The following is a 17197-nucleotide window of genomic DNA, read 5'->3' on the forward strand; positions in this document are numbered from 1 at the left end:
AAAAAAAATGTATTAAAGTGGCAATGATTCAGGCTGGATTTTGTAAACTGTAATAAATATTTCAAAGTACTGTATGCAGTAAAATTACTGCATCTCGGACGTCTGTGACAAAACAAGCCGTTTGGAAATCGGGCAAAATTTGAGCTATTTCATAGTCCATGCTTCATTGACTACACACTGATGTTTGGCAAAAACACCGTTGCAAAATGGCCGATGAGAGATGACTCACGTCCTCGTTGTATACAGCGCGCACGTCCATCTAGCTTCATATGTGTGTTATCTATGGAGGGTTGTTGTGCCGTAAAGAAAAGATGGCGTCTGTTTCGGAAATGTACGATGTAGGCTGGGAAGGTAAGGAAATGGTTTATTGTCACAGAATCATTGTGTGAGATTCTGGATGTATTGCGGTGCACATTGTGTATGATGGTCGTTTACTGTTTTTACTAAAGTAAGAACAAACCAAGATGAGAGCTATCTTGCTAGTATTACCAAGACTAGCTTTAGCGTCGTAATCCGCAAAATTAATTTATTGAAGGGAAATGACATACGGTTTTACTTAAATGTTGTTGAAATGTGGTTCATTATTTCATTTGAATTTCGAGACACGTAATAAATAAATAAAACTTTCTGTTTCGTATCAGCCATTCCTTTACAGAAAATCTATTCTATGTAATTTAATGACAGTTTTGTACTATAATGTCACTGGTAACGTGATGCCAATTTTTCCAGTTAAAATATAGAAACCAGTATCGTGACGCAAACTGTTATTGTTAAGAAATAGCTGTCTTTGGAATTTATTTTCACCCTTCATACATTTTCTTACACAACACTTTGATCGCTTGTTTATCCTGAGACGCAGCCTTTTAGGGTGTCTCAATGTATTTTATGTACTGTGTCTACAGAGATGCGAGATAAGTTGCGCAAATGGAGAGAGGACAACTGCAGAAATAGTGAACAAATAGTGGATGTTGGCGAAGAGCTCATCTGCGATCATTCATCAAAACTGGGAGATGACAGTAAGTGCATTGTTGATAACTAATTGCTCATTGGAAGTAGATCAGAACAGTAGGTTGAATACTCATAAAATAAACCCCCATTGTAATTCAAAGCACATTGAAACACAGTCATAAGTGTGATTCAGTATGAATGTGTGTATATATGTGAGGAGCAGAAGTATTTGCATCCCTCATGATTTTGCAAGTTCACTCACTTAGAAAATAGGTAGAGGTCTGAAATCTCTATCATAGATGCATTTCCACTTACAGAACATAATCTAAAAGAAAAATCCGGAACTCACATTGTATGATTTTTAAATAATTTATTTTTAATTTACTGGGATTTATAAGTATTTATACCCCTGAAAAAATCAGTGCTAATATTTTGTGCAAAAGCCTTTATTTGCAATTACAGAGGTCGGACGCTTTCTGTATTTCTTCACCATGTTTTCACTTATGGAAACGGGGATTTTGGCCCATTCCTCAACACAAATCGCCTGTAGATCTGTCATGTTTCGGGACTGTCTTTGAGAAACATGAAGTTTCAGCTCCATCCAAAGATTTTCTATTTGTTTGAGGTCTAGAGACTGGCTGGGCCACTCCAGGACCTTGATATGCTTTTTCCGCAGCCACTCCTTTGTCAGTTTGGCCGTGTGCTTCGGATCACTTTCATGTTGGAAGATTCAGCCACGACTCATCTTCAAATCTCTGAGGGAAGGAGGTTGTGGCTCAAAATCTGACGATACATTTTTCACCATGCATCTTCTACTTTATACAGTCCAGTCGTCCTGTCCGCTTTGCCGAAAAGCATCCCCAAAGCATGAGGTTTCCACCCTCATACTTCACAGTGGGGATTGTGTTCTTGGGATTGTATTCATCCTTCTTTTTCCTCCACACATGATGAGTAAAGTTTGCGCCAAAAAGTTCTACTTTGGTCTCATCTGACCACATGACTTTCTCCCATAACTCCTCTGCATCATTCAATTGGTCCCTGGAAAACTTCAGACAGGCCTTCACATGTACTGGCTTCAACAGGGCAACCTTCTGAGCAATGCATGATTTTAAACAATTGCAACGTAGTGTTGTACTGACAGTAGCCTTGATACTGTGCATCCAGCTCTCTTCAGGTCATTGACCAGCTCCTGCCGTGTAGTTCTAGGCTGAGCCATCACTTTTCTCATCATAAGTGGTACCCCACGAGGAGAGATTTTACATTGAGCCCCAGTCCGAGGTAGATTGTCAGTCATGTTTAGCCTTTTCCATTTTCTAACAGCTGCTGCAACTGTTGATTTATTCTCACCAAGCTGCTATCCAATTGTCCCATAGCCTTTTCCAGCTTTGTGGAGCTTAACATTTATTTTCTCTGGTGTCTTTCGAAAGCTCTCTGGTCTTGCCCATGGTAGCATTTGGATTATGACTGACTGTGGGGTGCACAGGCGACAATTGTGATCTCAAACGGGTGGTGGGTGGGTGGTTACTCATGAGGTAAAGGTGGACTTTTTATTAAGGTAGACTGACAACTCTTTCAGTGTCATAATTATTGCTGATTTTCATGGGTACAAATACTTATGAACTCCAGTAAATTACAAATAAATTATTTTAAAAATCATCCAATGTGAGTTGCGGATTCGTTTTTTTTTTTTTTTTTAGATTATGTCCGTATAAGTGAAAATGCATCTATGATCGAAATTTCAGACCTCTACCTATTTTCTAAGTAGGTGAACTTGCAAAATCACAAGGGGTGCAAATACTTCTGCTCCTCACTGTATGTACAGTTGTGGTCAAAAGTTTACAGACACTTGTGATTGTGAAGAACATAATGTCATTGCTCTCTTGAGTTTCCAGTTATTTCTACAACTCTGATTTTTCTCTGATAGAGTGATTGGAACAGATACTTCTTCGTCATCGTCATTCGACATGGCTAGCGCGAGACAGACTGTTGTCAATGACTCGTGTCGATGTGTTTTTGGTAATTTAAAACTGTTTTTACCGTGGATTGGAACATATTCTCGGCTCTCCCGTTCACCATCTGTGTTGTTGAAGAGACGACTTTCGACGCGCAAGAGTGACGTTGCTCGTGAAGAACACGTCACGCGAATAAACGAATCTGATTTGCCGATTGATTTTGTACCTGCTCGAAAGGCCGTTAATGGGATGGTTCCCAGACTATTTCTCTCAGTGTTTGAAAATACAGGGAGAATAGTCTGGCAGAGCCCGGCAATAATAAAGTCATAAAAGAACCAAACTTCATGAATGTTTTTTGTGACAAAGAAGTATTTGTTCCAATCACTCTATCGGAGAAAAATCAGAGTTGTAGAAATAACTGGAAACTCAAGAGAGCCATGACATTATGTTCTCCACAAGTGTATGTAAACTTTTGACCACAACTGTATATGTATATATGTACTGTGTAGGGATTAGTGCTGTCAGTTTGCATGTTAATAAAGGCGTTAACACCACCCACCTTTGACTTTGATGCTTTGGGAGACACGCATTTTGGTTAGTTTATTTTTCTCATTTTTTCAACTATTTTGGGAATTTTATTTCATAAATAATATTAAACCAGTGACAAAACATGTTATATTTCATGAAGATATGCATGTATATAAAATGAAGATATATAAAATAAAATACAAGTGTTATAGATTTGTATAGAGCAGTCATCTTATTTTTTCAGACGTAACTCTTAGTAACTTTTTTGTAAAACCACCATTCAAACCTAATTCTATCAAATTATGTAGCATCATTTTGTTAACACTATATCCCCTACTTATTCAAGGTCATTCCAATAATGCATTGTATTTAAAGATAGTTTGCTAAATCACACAAATTTACCCATACTATCAAACTGTGTGGAAAAAACAAAACTAAGTAAAAATAAGTTTTGACTTGTGATTAACATATCCTGTCATCTCGTACCTAACGGGTGTGGAAAGCGTGATCAGTCTTTTTTGCTTGTTTTTTTGTCTCTGTTCTGCCCAGTATGGATCATTTATGAGCAAGTGATGATTGCAGCATTGGACTGCAGTCGGGATGACTTGGCTCTGGTAAGATTTTATTATGCTCCTTCACACACACTCCTTCACAAAGCAAGTTGTAGATGTAATTTTAAGAGCTAAATGGGCTTCATACATACCTGATCAGTTAGTGGATGCTTTATATATTTTGCTTAGTGTTTGTCTGTGTCAGCACTCAGTTTTTGTGTGTAGCAGTGCACAATTGGAGTGCATTGTCAAACAATGGTTTAGCATTGTTGAAAGGATCGCATTCCCGAGGCTGAGTTTGTGAGAAGGTGAGTTATTTACGGGTACACGTTGTCTTGCTGTCAAGAGAAAACCCTTGTTGCCACTACTGAAGAAAAAGCTAAGGCTAACAATGGGTGGTTAGACACATTTTACTGTAAATGAATGGATGTGGTAAATGGTGTTATACTTGTATAGCGCCTTTCCGCCTTTCAAGGCCCTCGAAGCTCTTTTCACTATCTCGCCCTTCACCTACTGGTGACGCAGCACCAGGAGCAATGTGGGGTTCAGTATCTTGCTCAAAATACTGAGTTCATCAGGGCGGAAAATCTGACACCAGATTCTGAAAGCTTCTGCCAGATTTACCTTGGTTAAGAAATTTCAGCCTTTACTCTTGTCTCTTTTCCAATATTGACCTCCAAAATCCCTGTAAATTTACTTTCATGAGGCCAAAAAGTTGGTGTGGCAACTAATTTTGGGGGGTGGGGGGTGGACATATTTCCAAAATCACTTGGAGTATGAGTTTAAAATGTTTCACTTGTTTCTTAATCATTTAAAGTATTGCCGGAATTTGAGCGAAATTGTTATCGATCACCTGAAGACCTCTGGTTGAGCTCATATGGAATGACCCAATCGCGATCAAAATTAGAGTAATTGTCAAGCGCTCCTTGGGAATCAAGTATTATTATGATATTTGTGACAAACTCATTACAATTACAGTACAATGATTCCATTTTAGTTCTGTAGAAAGTTAAACTGAAATCGGCTTATTCTAAGTAAATGACAACTGACTCATTTACAACAATTTCTTCATGCTTTTACAAACTCACAGAAAGATCTTTCCTTTTTCCTGCATTTCAATAGTTCAAGGTACAGTGGTATCTCCACTTACAAACGTCTCTACATAAGGAATTTTCAGGTTAAGACACGCCTCAACGGGAAAATATTGCCTCTGTTACGAAATCAATTTTAGGATACGAAAGGACAAAAAATACAGTGAGGGCCGCTACTCGCAGCGGAGAGTTTACTGTATGTAACATACTTATAGCTGCTATGCCAGTGGCGTTTGCCTTACATTTCCTGGCATCCAATTTGCTAAGAGGGACCTCTATTGTATTTGTGTATCCCGGCGTCCTCTTCATTTGCCCCTCTTGGAAAGGATTAGGGCAGTTACAAAGAAACGTATCTCTACTTATGGAATTTTCAGTTTACAAAACCAATTAATTTCGTAAGTAGAGGTGCCACTGTGTACATAACTTACTTAAATGCATGCAATATAAATAAATGTACTGAAATAATTTATTGAAACATTGTGTTATTTTTGTTGTGATAAAGCTCTTAAATGTCATTCAAAATTATTTAGAAAAGCTCTTTAAAACCTTCCCTGTAGAAACCATGTTATTATTTTTCAAAATTAAGAAATAAGGGGCAGTAAGCGCGTACACTAAGGTAAAAAATAAACTCTCAATATATTTTGGGTGGTTTGTGTTGGACAGTGTCTTATGAACGCAAAATGAGCCAAAATCTCCAAATTACACTTCTTTCTTTCCCTTGCGTGAATGAAGCATAAAATAGTTTAGTAGATACAGCCAACTATAATTGGTGTCTCTTGTCTGCCCACATCCTTGTAGACCTGTCTACAGGAACTGAGGAAGCAGTTTCCTGATAGCCACAGAGTGAAACGATTATCGGGCATGAGGTTGGAAGCTTTGGAAAGGTAAGCATGGAGCACCAAAATCTGGAGAAGAAGGGGCAATAACATAATTTTTGTGAATTAAATATGAGGGGGCTTAAAATCAAAAGCAATTTACAGATTGTGAAACAATATGAGTGTGTACATGTTCAGAAAGGTTTGAGGGCTGAGGGTATTTATGTTGGATCACTCAACATTCATTTACTAAACTGGAAAACACGGGGGAAAGCTTTGACACTGGGTAACCCTCGAGTCAGAGTTCGGGATTCCCGGGAAGGAAGTGGTCAGATCCCAGTGTTATTCTCAGGGCTCTTCAATCTCTGTTTTTGTCTTGCCCGGTTTTGGTCCTGGCACAAATGAGTGTGTCTTGGACAAGTTACTGTTTACGTCACTCTACATGTTTTCGTTTCTGTCAGTGTTTATTTACAAACCTATAAATATAGTAATTTCAGTCTTTTGTATGGATTTTAAGTACTATTAACACCTTAGTTCATTAGTATCAATAAGTGTACACTTAAAGTAAATGCTAACCAATTATTCCAAAACGCCCCTATCCCACTAAATCAGTGACCTGCTTCCTACTGTCATTGGAAATATTCCAAAGTGTGGCTGAGTTATAATGTGAGTGTGACAGAGGCAGCTGTTCTGGACTTGGAGCTTTTCAACGCTAATGGAAACCAGAGTTGCTTTCCTCTGGTGTAGTACTTGTGCTGGGCTACTCTGTGATCACTTACTGGACACTGGGTTTGACAGCTAAAATATCACAGTTTAAGATTTGCATACAAAACATATAATTGACACAATTGTCATGTGTCTGATGACATATGAAAGATAATACCTGTGACATCTTATTTTGGTGTGTCTACTTTATTTCTCAGATGTATGGTTCCTCATATAAAACTTATTTTTGGCTCTTAAATAATCATGTACACCAATTTTAGGTATCCAGGTTGACATGTAATGTGTTGTTAAGGGCCAAGACACAAACAGTCAATAATATCGTGGAATATCTAAGAATATTGTATGCAGTAATGTTATTGTTTAAAGGTGAATCAAATTGGGTACAATCAAACAAATAGAATATTCAAAAGAAAGGGCTTTGTTTGGATGGATTTCGTGACTCATTGTGAAATGATACAAGACTCTCACAAGGTTGGTTGTGTAACCAGCAACCTACACTTAAATGAGTGTTTATTTCATCCTTAAGATCACCACTGATTACTGTATAGCCTTGCTGTAATCATAGAAATATCCATGTTGCTGTATACAGAAACTTGATTCTCCCCAAACACTGATTTCCCCACCACTTAATTTTACAAGATTGAAGGTGGATTGTGTAAAACTTCAGATTGTCTTTTCTTTTTTTACTGAAGGTACGATGAGGCCAACAAGCACTATGATGCCATTCTTCAAGATGACCCCACAAATACGGTAAGACATTGATTCTCAGCCAGGGTCCCGTGGCATGTTTGTGTGCATTAATTAAAAATATTTACTTGTTCTTCAATGCCACTGGCTTAAAGTGGCAGGTAGAACTTACGGTAAATGCTCTGCAATTAGCTTGCAGAAGGGTGCACAGTAAACCTGTGTATCAGCTCTAAGAACATGTCATGGCTTCCTGCAAGTATACACCCCTGGCCAAAGGTTTTGAGACACACTTTCATCCAAGTGAAGGGTGAAGTCTCTCAAAACATTTGACCACAGGTTTCCATAGCTTTATGTTCAATTAAATTAATTAGTATTAAATTAATTAGTATTAAAGTAGTATTAAATTTCCAGACGGTGCATTTAAAGCTAGTGAAATCACTGTAGTACACTGTAAAACCTCTAATGGTATGTATTTGTTTTATTAATGGTTGTGCACTAAATACGAGAGTTTGGGAATAATATATGTTATACGGTACGTTATCTGCAACTTCGGTGGACGTCTGTGACTTGAGTTGTCGCCATGACGCCATTTCCTGGTTATTCGCTGTTGTACAGGTGATCGGGACTATGCAGAGATGGGGAAGTGTAAATTTACTCAAAAATGGATGGAAGATTGTTTATTTAAGAGGTTGCTGGCCCCCGGTGAAAATAACAACAGTGACCACTGCAAAGTCTTGAAAAAGTGCTTTTTCGCTAGGGACATCGGGGGTCAAAGCCGCCGAGTCGCACGAGAGGAGAAAAACGCTAGTGATCTGTAGCAGCAGTTTAAAGTGAATTTTTTTCTTTTTTTTTAATCATTAGAAATTGTTGCGAATGTTTTGGTCTTAAATTATATTTTTGAAGTCTTAAAACGTCTTAAAAAGCATTAACTTTCACTTTTAAAATGGTACAAGAACCCTGCTTCAGTGAATATAGATAAGAAAATAAGGAGCTCTAGGTCAAAGTTTGGGTGACAAGTTTTACAACGAGGGAGGCAATTGATACATTCATTTGGATATTGATTAGTTAGGCAAGATTCTAATCACAATCGATCAATCCACTAAAGATCTATATGCATCACCATATTTTAAATTTCCTGTTTTGTTTAAAAGATTTTCATTCAAATGCCTTTTTCAGAAACGTTTCAGAAACATCATTGTCACAAACATTAAAATGTTTTTTTTTTTTCATTTTTATTGCTTTAGTTTAAATGTAACTGACCCGTTAAATGTGTTTACGTTGTATTAAATACATCAAAGATCCTTGCCAGACAGTTAAATCGGTAAATGTTTCGATTTTCCAAAGAATCAATATAGTATCATCACGAAATTGGCAATTTACACCTAGTAACACCCAGACAGAACTTTTTTCTTCTTATTGTCATTCATCATAGTTTCTTTTAATTGTAAGAACTAGGGGTGTAACGGTACACAAAAATCTCGGTTTGGTACGTACCTTGGTTTTGACGTCACGGTTCGGTTCATTTTCGGTACAGTAAGAAAACGAAATGCAAAATATAAATGTGCTAGTTGTTTATTACACACTTTTGTGTTTTCAACAATAGGAACATTAGCCTATACAAAGCTAGAATTCTGCTCAAAAAGTAGCGAGTATTTAAAGATAATCCAATAACAAATTGCCTTTCAGACCCCGCGTATTGGTCAGCTTTCTTTCTGAAAGAAAGAAGAAAAAAGAAGTCCTGTGCTAAAGAGAAAAGCAATCCCAATGACCAAGATTTTAACATGTATTTTACAAATGAAATGCCTCAATTAAACATTTTTTTTTCTTATGAACGGTTTTCAAAAGCTTTATTGTTGGATTTTCTCAAGTTAAAGCGCCACACAGAAATTAATAAATTTAATTGTGTAAGCAGGATGTGTGTGTTATTATTTAATTACAGGTGTTTTAGCTCATTTCAATGTATTTTATTTAAATGGGCTATTATTTATTTTATTATGTGTTTATATTTTAAAAATGTGATGTAGTATTCATTTATATTGTATATTTTATGTTGTATAACTTTAGTTCCTATGTGAATATTAGTTCCTACTTGTTTTGTTGTGGTAGGAGGGTTTGTATTGAACACGGGGCCGTGTTGGTTATTATTATAGCAGAGAAGACAGCAGTAAATCAACAAAGACAAGTCAACTGTGCCCCGATCTACCACTCAAGAGATCTGATGGACTCAAAGAGTAGGTTAGGATTGCATATTAGTTTGAAAATCGACCGGATCCACCGTATTTTTACACGAGTGACTTCCGGCCTGATCCTAGCTACCGGTAGTACAACTGACGCAGGAGGGTCGCGTCTCGCGTTAAATAATAAACTCTGCTGTTCTTTTCGCGTGCGTTGCGTTGAGCCGCTTCTGGGACGCATCTAACACGCGGCCACACTGCGACTGGTGTACATTGGCTGATTGACTCTAATGCCCGCGTTTCACCGCGTTCTCGCGAAGGCCACGATGTCGCGCCGTTAACGTTTCTGGGTTATACTGTCCTACCGTGTTGGTCCTCATTATAGTAGAGAAGGTGGAGTAAATATAATCTACACAAAGAAACTGTAACCCGATCGACTCACAGCCTCGAAAAGTAAGGGTTATATTACGTCAGAAACTCGTTCGGTACGCGTCCATTCCGAACCGAGCACCACGTACCGAAACGGTTCAATACTATTACATGTACCGTTACACCCTTAGTAAGTACTGTACTGTTTTATAAACACAAAGTAAAGTTGGCTCCTTAAAAGGAAAGTATCACATAAGGCTGTGCCATATTACACCGTCGGCGACATTAGTGGTATATTTTTGACCCATCAAAAATCTTCGGTAATGTTTTTATGACTGTTTCAGGTGAACTGCATAGCGAAAAAACTGTCAAGTTATTATTCAAACATTGACCATAGCCAGGCCAACATTTAAAATAACCCGAAGACAATAAAGTCAAATAATAATTATGGTTTACTAAGTAACATTTGTTGATGGGGAAGACAAGGAATACTACATATTGTGTGACGACAAAGATGTTTTGAGTAGAGGTGTGCATCAGCACTGCCCTCACGATTCGATTACGATTCGGAGGGCCACGATTCGATTCGATTCAGAGGGTCACGATTCGATTCGGTTCGATTCGGCAATGCATCGCGATGCATTAAAGCCTTGGATGCATTAAAATTCTAAAGCAAAGCATATTTTTCGTGAATCATGAGGCAACACAAGCGGTCAGACATTAAACAACTTTTTATTGGCTCTTGTGTCACTCCTGGTTGAAGTCAAATGAAAATACTTTCAGATGTATATATTAAAAAAAAATCAGCATTTAATTGGTGTTTTGAATGAGACCAGGGCTTTCTCTTTTTTTTTTTTTACACACAAAGTAGCAGCCTTTCACACAACATCTGAACTCCTGTGCAAAATCAGTAATAACAGTCACTGTATTTTAGTTACAACGACCCATCAATAGAAATATTCAAATAAATATTAAAGAAAACGACAAAGAAAATATTGTAGTGCAGCAGCATCTTTATCGCAATATCAATCCAGGGATCAGTTCAGTTGTAAACAAAACATCAACTAAATTGCAATGTAGGACAAAAGTAAAATGTAGGCCTAGCCCACTATATATGTGCAATCAACTTAGAAATGCAATCAGTAACTACCACATAACAATAAAAAAATAATGAATTAAAATGAAGTGCAGCAGCATTTTAGCGGCCATAACAATCTGTTTCAACATGAGGAAATATCAGTTTTTTGCAATCGAGAGGGCAGAAAGATAGTAGAGGTTAGACCGGGCCTAAAAAATCCAGCCCGACCCGACACGGCCCGCTGGTATTGAAGCCCGACCTGGCTTGGATTGATGCGGAAAAAAAAAAATGCAGCAGCAGCAATTTATTTTCATTTCTTCGAGTTGGCAGAAATTAACGCAAGTTTTCTTAATGTTTAAATAGTCTACATATTTTTATGATCATTATAAGAGCATTTACACAATGAAATAACGCTGGGAAAGTTTAATATAAAAAAAAAAAAAAAAACATGCGATTTTGCAGACACACATAGAAGATTCAAATGGATCACATTTGTGTTGCCTTTGTGTGCATAAAAAAAGTGTCTTTAGTAACGAATTCTCAGTTGGCAGAAAAAAAACGCAAGTTTTCTTAATGTTTAAATAGTCTACATATTTTTATGATCATTATAAAAACATTTACACAACGAAATAATGCTGGGAAAGTTTAATATAAAAAAAAAAAACATGCGATTTTGCAGACACACAGAGAAGATTCAAAAGGATCACATTTGTGTTGCCTTTGTGTGCATAAATAAAAGTGTCTTTCGTAACGAATCGCAAGCGCCACAGCGGAGGAGAAGAAGAAAAAGCGGGCGGCGCCACTGCATTTATGTGCATGCACAAGCAAATGCACAATACAGAGAGCCTGCTCCCGGTTTTATCCCATTTTTTAAAAAAATTATTTGTTAGTCCGGCGCGGGGGCCCGACCCGACCCGAACATCAATGCTTAACATTTTGGGCCCGGGTTCGGGCACAAGATCTAGCCTCTAAGAGATGGGACATAACATAACAGTGGCTGAAGCGGAGAAAGAGGGAGCGAGAAAGATTATTGATGCACCTAAGACATTGAAAGCAGACATCTGGAGACATTTTGGCTTCTACGAGGTTGGTCGGAAACTTGACCAGAGTTATGCAGTGTGTGAAAAATGAAACATGAGAATAATAATACAAATGGGGAAACCAAATCCGTTGCATCACCGGAATTGCGCAGGAAGATTTTTGAACGTACTTATATATTTTAAAATGCGCTAAATCGATTCGGCTTGTTGCCCGCATCGAATCGTCCATGCCCTGCATCGGGATGCATCGCCGCATCGATTATTGTTGACACCACTAGTTTTGAGAGATGGAAAAAAAAAAAAAAAGTGCTGGTTGGTGATTCACCAACCCTACAAGAGGAGAAGTGGAGGTCAAGCAAATAAGATGATTGACTAGAAGAAGCAAACCATTCATTTTCAGGAAGAAAAGGAAGGCCAGGGTGGGCTTTGCCAAGAAAGAACAGGGGCAAACCTCAAAATTCTTATTTTTACCTCATGTTCTCAACATGCTGGGAAGTCAAGTGACAAGGAATTTGGGAAATTCCAGACTTGTCCTTGCAAAAGAGAAGGGTCAACTACTTTGCATGACAATACTACCACCCTAATGAGCTGAGGTGGGTATAGTAGCCAAATATTTTACTTGAGTAGCGTTACTTCAAATATTACTCAAGTAAAAGTAGTCATCTAAGTAATTTACTCAAGTACAAGTATTCAGTGGAAAAAATGCTGAATGAGTAACGTGAGTAACTGCTTACGAAGTCTGATATTTCTTTTAGACAATGGTATTTTTTCTCAGCACGTCATTTATATGAACTGTTATTATTATACTGCACGATATGCTATTAAATGACCATATTGGGTAAAAAAAATTCATAAAATTCTCATTCAAACTAGAAAAATCTACATTTATAAAACAAGACATGTCCAAAGAGCATGAGTGCCCTTTAGTAGACAAAACGTATTTCCTACCATTAAATTATAGATAAGTTTCCGAGGTACTTCCGCTTCACTTCGTCATTTCTGCTCGCGACTTCCGTTTTCCAAGTTCTCTAACCAAAACAACAAGGGGTGCTGGAGTGGCATCACTCATCAAAAATCCCTCAGAAAAGACAATTGAGAAATACCGCATCCATCTGCTATCATCACGACGTGGGAGGACAACATGTTCATGAATGCAGATGTGGAACCAAGCCCGTGTCACCATAAAGACCGGGTGTTTATGTAGCCATGTTGCCGCTGTGTTATGGAAGGTATGTTCTTTCTATCCCTGCATTTTCATGTGTCCAGAGCTCCAAAAATACTAAAGCTAAAATCTTACGCATGAAACGACTTGTTGTCTTTGATATTCCTACTACGATGATGATTGTAATAATGATAATGCTTATTATCTGTTGAAAATTTGTTATTTATTTCAAGTAATGTACTGCTGTGGCTGCAACACATGCTATCTGCTGCTAGCCTGTTGCTAATCAGTACGTGTAGGATGCCACAATTATGTTCATTTTGACTACAATTCTGTGTTTTGGTTCACAGCTGAGACATCATTAGCGTTGCTAAACCTAGGTATACAATGATAAAGAAATGAAAAAAAAAAACGTTCATCTACTTCAAGTCATACATGGGCTTCTTACCCTAAATGCATAAATGCAAGTCTTACAATTTTTTGTTCGTTTGTTTTACAGATGGGAAACGCTGTTAGGCAAGGGAAGACAACTTGATGTGCCTCACAACAATACTTATTGTACGTTGATGGACATAGTGTATATCGAGACTACGTGCATTCTACTTTGATGATGGACTCATGCTCCACCTTAATATTTTTCTTATAATTCAATAAATTGTGATTTATTGACCTGTTTTACACATGCATCAATCGTATTAAATAAATCAAGGAATGGAATCATGTTGTCCAAAAGTTTTATTGCAATCAATATGAAATCAATATCTGCAATTAGATAAAATTGACATACTATTTATTTATACAGTATGTACATGTGTGATGAGCTCATAATACCATAACTATAATCTAACCAGATGAAAAATACCTTGTAGTATTTCCTTGTCACAACAAAATCCGTGTCAGCCCTTCTGCATTCGGCAACTGTAATATTATTTGTATATTTGCCTCATTTTGGTCACTCAAGTGCCCGGCGTATCAATCTACACCTCATCTCAACACAGGCTGCACAGATTGTTAGAATTTTGTCCACGGAACATCAACGAAGTTATAAGAACAAACGCAGAACGGAGAAAGTCTCGGAGCCTCATCTATCTCGTGCTGAATCTATTTTTGGAGATTCCGTGGGTTCCTCTGGTTGGATTTTGCAGTTTTAACTTTGTCTACATACTACTTCAACTGTACTTCATGTTGTTCTGTCTAAAGTGGAAATCCGTAGAATCTGCACTTTCTGGTAAAAAAAATAAAAATAATTAAATTTACAGCACTTTAAAGACGGCGCATGATTGAACAGGCTGGTGTATTCATAGAACGTCTGACTGCAAGCTTGTGTGTGATCATGTGATTGTATTGTTATTTCTGATTGGTGGAAGGGATTCATGGCATTATTGTTGCGAAATCTCATTGGAGAAACTGGTAGCGCGACTGTTGGCATGTCTGGCACAAACAAAGGAAAAATGTAATGGATCTAGTGTAGCCCAAAGTAGCGGAGTAAGAGTAGCTTTCCTTCGTCACAAATCTGCTCATGTGCACCACACGCACATCACTTCTGCTCATAGATATTCATGACGTTAGATAGTGTTGCTAAGGGGAGGACACGCTACCGTTTGTCCCCTATAGGAAATGAATGGAAATCGTGTACGAAGGAGATGTTTACAGAGCTAAACCTAGCAATTTTGTCCGAAAATTATGTCGCTGGTGCCATATTCACTGGTAAAGATGTGGAAGAACATAAAAATGTTCAATTAAAGAGATGGCTTCTAAGCAAAGCTTTACGTTTTTTATCGAAACCTTTTTCTTAAGCGACTGACAGTGACATTCTCCTGTTTCAACAATCTATCCTTTACCACCACATGCCCTTTCTATTTTATATATTATATCCTGGTTGTCTTACGTCTGTGACCGTTCTTTTGGGCAATTTACATTGATATTTTTGTGTAGCAATCGCAAATGCTACTCGTTGAAAGATCAACGAACACTTAATTTTTTCATTAATAACAAATCTTTATTCTATAATTTATTTTTACTTCCCCCTTACTATTGTTTATTTATTTATTTTTACAACAGAAAATGTAACTGTGGAAGTCAGATACCATTTTAATTCTTTTCAGGTCGTTCATTGTCAGACAGAAGCAGCACGGTACAACGCCACGCTAAAAAATAAGTTAAAAATATCAAAATGGCTTACCTCTTTGTCCTCTGAAAGAGCATGCCAACCCAACAAAATGTTTACTGCATATGAAATGTGAATGTCTTCACCTAGTTGCCGTTAAAATGTCCGCGCAAGTTGATAAATTCTTCTAATTTTTTCCTCAGAGTTTTTGGTTTCATGAAACGTATGAAAAAAAAAAATTCCTTCATATGTCGTAATGGTTAGAGTCGTTTCTACAAGTTCCAAAAAAGCAAAAGATTACCGGAGAAAACTGGCAGAAATAACATTGTTTCTATGCGAGGGCGGGTCTATAATGTCCCACTTCCGCTTACTTCTGCTTTACGATGCGACGTCACAGTCTAAAAATGGCATTCGTGCGGTACGCTATTAAAAGGTATGGCATAGTAAAACTACTCTTAGAAGTACATTTTTCTAAAAAAGGTACTGAAGTTAATGTTATGTGTTACTACCCATCTCTGCTAATGAGCACAGACTGCTTTTTGATTGGTCCTCTGATTGTGAGGTGTTAAAGAAAGACTTCTTCTAACACCCTTTTCTTTGGTGACTTGGAGTAGTGATGGAGAGTGCTGCACAGATTCATTATTTAGCCAACTATCTTGGTGCAAGACTATCATTAGCAAAGTCTCCTGCAGGTTCAGGAGTGAGCCGGGGATGGGCCTGAGAAATGACGGAAAATTGGTGACCACAAAGAAGACTTGCAAAGCATGCCAGCATACAAAGCAGAGATTGGAAAGTGAGCTGTTGTAATTACAGGCTGTGGAGTAGATGTGGTACCCATTAACCAAAATTGTTGAATCAACAAAAATGCTCGTTTTTTTTTTTTTTTTTACCACGACAGTATCCAATTAAAAAAAAGCAAAAAAAAATACCTTATGCATTCCATTGCCTTTTATCAGGTTTTGACAGCAACAACCTGGCAAAATCCTTATGTGCATAGGTAAACACACTTCTACTTAAAAAGAGCATCCGGCAAAAATTACGTGTTTCTGAAACTACAGATGCATGTATTAATTGATAAAGAATCTATTTAGCATATTAATTGATAACTATTTTCATTGCTTAAAATTGTCCAAATCCTCAGAATTTTAGCCCGTCACCAATAAATATCACTTCCTTTCCATGTAAATATCAATTATTGTGCGTATTGAACGTAACCTCACCAAACCATTAAATGATTAATAATCAATTTATTTGTTTGTGGTGCATCACAACAAGGATCCTTTTAAAAAATGTACTGTCTGAATGTTAAACCTTTTATGTTCGTACAAAAACAAAAGTTCCTACCATGGTGATAGGTTGTTGTGTTATACAATCAGTTGAGACCAAATCTGGTGTGGACTGCCGTGCCCTTGAAGATCCACATCCCTGCTTAATAAGTGGATTCCTTTTGATAGCATGTTAGAAGAAAGCCAAAATTTATAGCCCCCATGACATAACTCGTACATTGCTACCAATGGTTTTGGCAATGAGGGAAGCAGAGGAAGCTCCACTCAATCAAGTGGATATCCATAAATAAAGTAAGCTGTGGCAGGGCAGTGCACTTTGAATGGAACAGCAGCTTCTTAAGTTTTTCACTCAGGACCATGGGATGGGGTGGGTAAAGCAGGGGAAAAGTCATAACATTGGAAGTGATCATTTATAATTGTGATATGTTAAGGTCTCATCCTACTAGGTCAATTAAGCATCAAAACAAAGTGTGAGGCATTTTTCAGCGCGTGTAAATTGGACAAAAGTCCTAGATGCAGCATGTGCCAGCAGGAAGGCTTGCATTTGGGTTTTGGCCATTGTGCCATTTTCCCCAAATGGTTCTGTCATGACTCACCACTTCGTCATTGCCTGTGAGCTCATTTATTAAACATTGCCACTATCTCCCCTAATGTCTTGGCTTCTTAATGTAAAAACTCCATAA

General features: G+C 37.6%; 1 protein-coding gene across 1 annotated transcript in view; it reads left to right on the forward strand.

Annotated features, from left to right (window-relative positions):
* The first annotated feature begins 202 nt into the window (after positions 1-202).
* The window catches only part of emc2 (ER membrane protein complex subunit 2), a 36480-nt gene continuing 19485 nt past the window's right edge, over positions 203-17197 (forward strand). Inside the window, exons 1-5 of the mRNA XM_057835003.1 lie at positions 203-351; positions 903-1016; positions 3978-4042; positions 5869-5954; positions 7304-7361. Coding sequence (XP_057690986.1) covers positions 270-351; positions 903-1016; positions 3978-4042; positions 5869-5954; positions 7304-7361 — 405 coding nt within the window. The 5' untranslated portion in view covers positions 203-269. The remainder of the gene's footprint in view (positions 352-902; positions 1017-3977; positions 4043-5868; positions 5955-7303; positions 7362-17197) is intronic.

Source organism: Corythoichthys intestinalis, chromosome 4 (genome assembly GCF_030265065.1).
Source record: "Corythoichthys intestinalis isolate RoL2023-P3 chromosome 4, ASM3026506v1, whole genome shotgun sequence".
Lineage (NCBI taxonomy): Eukaryota > Metazoa > Chordata > Actinopteri > Syngnathiformes > Syngnathidae > Corythoichthys > Corythoichthys intestinalis.